Genomic DNA, 4,616 nt, shown 5'->3' with positions numbered 1-4,616 from the left:
ACCAAAACAAAACACAAAAGCTGCGTATTATAGTGGAATGAATCCAGTGTGAAGAAAGGACTTTTGCGCGTTTGAATGAGGTGTTCCCTACAGGACTCTTGTTGATTAGCCCCACTAATGTCTTATTTGACCTGATTGTATTTGTGGTGTCAATACAGAAACCTCGATCTCAACATATGAATGAATTACGTGTGAATATGCGACCCTGCTCACTTACAGCTGAGTGCTGGGTTTGGGTGAATGGTTGTTAAAGCAGAGCCTGGAGTTTGAGGGGGTAGACAGTAGACTTGCAAGAGCCAGAGACTGCGCCTACGGCACCCCCCGCAGCTCACAGTCAGCTTCTCGCTTCAGGGGTCCAAACCTAGGCTGTCCCAGGGAGAGCACCTGGGTGGGCGGGGTGGAAGAAGACTGGCGCCGCCTGTAAAAAAAAAAAAAAATCCTGCGTGGATACGGACCTGCCTGTGTGTTTATTTAAAAACAAAACCACGTTTAAGAAGCCGCTCCCTTCCCCTCAGGTCCGACCGCCGCTGGGAGGTTGCAAGGAAGCGGAGCAATTTTTGAGTGGGAGGGAGTTGCCAACACCCTACAAAGTGTCGCCTCTCTCGGGACAGCTCGCCCAGGTTCCCCGGGCTCCAGGCGGCCAGCTCCAGGGCTCGGGCCTGGCCCGGCGCGCAGAAGCTGCTGTGAAAGAGGGACCCGGGTGCCGCCAGAGCCCTGCAGCGCCATCCCGGGCGCAGACTCCCCAGTCGCCGCCTCTCCCAGCCCCGCGGCCTGGGCCGTCAATCAAACTCGTCCGGCCCTGCCCCTGGGCTCCGACGGAAGGCCAATCAGAGCCAATCTCCGCAGCGATGAGCTCAGTCGGCTCGCTTCCCATTGGACGGCTATATTAAGAAAGTGGTCGAACTGTTTAAATAGCGGGCGCTAGGGCCGCAGCCGCATCTGCCACCGCAGTCTGTCTCTAGTCGTGAGCTCTCCGCTACGTATGCCGAGACCTACGGAGGCTGAGGAGGAAGCTAGGCCTCATCCGCTGCTCTAGCAGCCGTTCACCAACCACGCACAAAGGCGGCAACCCCGGGCCCCGGGCGAGAGGAGCGGCCACCGCCCGGGAGCAGCTCGGAGACGCACGGTGCGCCCTATGCCCCCTCGCCCCCTCCGCCCCCGCCGCGGCAGCTCCAGCGCACGGAGAGAACGCGCCACCGCGGGGCTTGGGTGCAGCTAGCGACCCTTGCCCCCAGCGCGCAGCCCGAAGTGAGCGGTGAGCAACGAGCGGGACGGCAGCGAGGCGTTCGCGGGCCCCCTCCTGCTGCCTGGGCCCGGCCCGCTCATGGCGGCCATCCGCAAGAAGCTGGTGGTGGTGGGCGACGGCGCGTGCGGCAAGACGTGCCTGCTGATAGTGTTCAGTAAGGACGAGTTCCCCGAGGTGTACGTGCCCACCGTCTTCGAGAACTATGTGGCCGACATCGAGGTGGATGGCAAGCAGGTGGAGCTGGCGCTGTGGGATACGGCGGGCCAGGAGGACTACGACCGCCTGCGGCCGCTCTCCTACCCCGACACCGACGTGATCCTCATGTGCTTCTCCGTGGACAGCCCAGATTCGTTGGAGAACATCCCCGAGAAGTGGGTGCCGGAGGTGAAGCACTTCTGCCCCAACGTGCCCATCATCTTGGTGGCCAACAAAAAAGACCTGCGCAGCGACGAGCACGTCCGCACAGAGCTGGCCCGCATGAAGCAGGAACCGGTGCGCACGGATGACGGCCGCGCCATGGCCGTGCGCATCCAAGCCTACGACTACCTCGAGTGTTCCGCCAAGACCAAGGAGGGCGTGCGCGAGGTCTTCGAGACGGCCACGCGCGCCGCGCTGCAGAAGCGCTACGGCTCCCAGAACGGCTGCATCAACTGCTGCAAGGTGCTATGAGGGCCGAGCCCGCCCCGCCTGCCTCTGCCCGCTCGGCTTCCCCTCCTCGGCCCGTCTCCCGCGAGGCCGAAGACGGGGAGACCGACGCCCCCTAATGACCCCAACGGACTGCCTGGCTTCTACCTTCCGGCCCCTCAGCCACGACCTGGTGGCTCTGGCTCTGGCTCCGGGAATCGGCGTTGGAGGCACGGGGCGCCCCATTTCCAGAGTCTCTCTGCGTCTGGCTGTGTTGCACAGGCCGGGGCGCCCCGCTGAGTGCCAAGGGTCTCCTGAGCACCCTTTTCTGAAGGGCTAAACCTCTTCAGAGTGTGTGGCTGTGTGTGTGTCCCACTCCCTCAGCCCCTTTTTCACCCTACCCCCTCCCCTGGTCCCTGGAGATGAGCTTGGCGCCGGTGCGGCCGCACCCCATCAGATGTTCGCCCATAACCAGTGAGCGCCTGCTATCCCTTGTCTGTAACATAGACCACGGGAACTGCGGGAGGGGAGGGCTGGGGAGGGTGGGGTGTTATATAAATATAGATATAATTTTATTTTCCGAGGTAGGATGGTGTTATTTAATGGTGGCGGTGGGTGCAGTGACAGGGCCATAGAACAGCTCCGGCCCAGCCTGGGTCAGGCACCCATCCAAGCATGAACAGGCCTTGGCCATCTTTCCAACCTTTGGGGAAGACGTTTGCAACTGACTTGGGGCTGAGAGGACACAGCTTCCAGACTCATGTCTTCTGAGGGCCAGGCCCCTGGCGAACCTCTCACCAGTCAGGAGGGAGGGGGAGAGTGTGCTGCGGGTTGTTTTTTGTTTTTTGTTTTTTTTGCCATAAGCGAACTTTGTGCCTGTCCTACAAGTGAAAATTGTTCAGTCGAAGAAACTGATGTTATTTGATTTATTTAAAGGCTAAAACTTGTTGATTTTTTTGAAAGAATTCTTTGCACAATTGTTTTATTGTTTGACACTTAAATGCACTTGTCATTTGCATAAGACAGTAGCATTCTGACCACACTTGTACGCTGTAACCTCATCTACTTCTGACGTTTTTTAAAAAAATGACTTTTAAAAATTAAAAGAAAAATGAAACCACTAACTTGTGTTCTTGAAAAAGTGGCAACACTGTTTTAAAATTTTATTTGTGCAGGTATGCACACTATTTTGATAAAGGGCAGTAACAAGTATGGGACCTATTTAAAACATTTTTTTTCACAAGGCAGTCTCTAAAGCTAAGTGAAGTTTTCTCTGCATCTTTGTACAGAGAATCAACCTGCCCCTAGTCTCTCCTTTCTCCCCCTCCCTTCCCACCCAGTGGTACTTCTACTAAATTGTTGTCTTGTTTTTTATTTTTTAAATAAACTGACAAATGACAAAGTGGTGAGCTTATGATGTTTACATAAAAGTTCTATAAGCTGTGTATACAGTTTTTTATGTAAAATATTAAAAGACTATGCTGATGACATTTATAAAATGACTCCTGTGGTTTAATAGTGTAAAAATATCCTTGTGAATTAGGGGCAAGGGTTGACTTCTGCGAGGCGAGGTCTTGTCTTGCCACTGACGCCATTTCCCTGCTAATGTTTGCGGTAAATGAGGATAAAATCCCTTTGGGGATGTGTGGGGGTTGGGTGGCCATGGGAGGCCAGGGCACTGCTGTCCCAGAGGAAGATGAGTGGGTTATCCTCAGGCGTCCAGTGCCGAAACCTTTGACCTAATGTGTGCTGTCTGTATGAAAGTTGTCAATTGTGCGTTTTAATTTTAGATAGCTTTTTTTTTTTGTTAGTCACTGATTTGGGGCCAGGCTTTCTGTCCAGAGCCTGATTACAGGGTTCCCTTATGATCCCCAAGGGGTTACACAGTACCCCCATGAGATTGTAGGTGGTTATCTTTGGGGCTTGAGCTCCTGGGTAGAAGTGGGAGAGAGCCCCAAACAGGAGCTTTATTCTTCTGTCACTGAACTCTCATCTGAATGTGCGTCTGTACAGAACCTAGGATGCTTTATTTTAGGTACCCAGAACAGTCACATTATGGACAGAACACAGAGTGCTTGGGTGGCTGTTATGGAAAGCTGGAGCAGCGATATTTTGAGATTTAATCATGATGAGCTCTAATTTCAGACACTTTAGCCTACTGCAGGGGGTCTCAGAACCAGACAGGCAGATTTATACTTGGAAATCACATCAAAACCTTGCTACGGGCAGGGTGGCTGAAACCTGCCAGCTTCCAGAAGCTTCTAGAGACAGGAGCTGATAGTGCCAACCTCTCCACATCTAAGAAGTGTGGGTTACATTTTTGGAATCAGCACTTTCTGGGTTTCTAGCAGTGAGTTGTGCCCCCTCCTTAGCTCCCCCACCATGGGGGGTCAGAGACAGAGAAGGTCCCTTTTGACATCATTTGCTTTAAAGCTTGGGGCGTCTCTTTCCACCTTTCCCCAGTCTCCCAAGGGCTTTTGTTAAGTGAGGCAAACTTAGTCGCTGGTGACCTTTCACCCACTTAACTCAGGCCGGAACAGGGCCTCCTGTGGAGCCAGGCTTCTCCAAGCCACCCAGGCTGGCTTCTCTGAGCCATTGCCTCAGCCCTTCCTCGGCCCCTGGGCCCCACACACCTCCATCCCCAGAGCCTACTCTTTCTTCGTTTTAAAGACAAAACTTCCCATTGAAAAACAAATGTTGATATGCAGGTTTTACAGCCGGCAAATCCTTCAGTACCAGGGAGTAC

General features: G+C 54.0%; 1 protein-coding gene across 1 annotated transcript; it reads left to right on the top strand.

The window, feature by feature from the left end:
• The first annotated feature begins 922 nt into the window (after positions 1 to 922).
• RHOB (ras homolog family member B) lies at positions 923 to 3,369 on the top strand. Its single transcript, XM_017666984.3, has one exon. The coding sequence runs from the start codon at positions 1,325 to 1,327 to the stop codon at positions 1,913 to 1,915; it is 591 nt and encodes a 196-aa protein (XP_017522473.1). The 5' UTR covers positions 923 to 1,324; the 3' UTR covers positions 1,916 to 3,369.
• Positions 3,370 to 4,616: the final 1,247 nt, after the last annotated feature.

Source organism: Manis javanica, chromosome 1 (genome assembly GCF_040802235.1).
Source record: "Manis javanica isolate MJ-LG chromosome 1, MJ_LKY, whole genome shotgun sequence".
Taxonomy (NCBI): Eukaryota; Metazoa; Chordata; class Mammalia; order Pholidota; family Manidae; genus Manis; species Manis javanica.
This window is presented reverse-complemented; position numbering and strand designations above follow the sequence as displayed.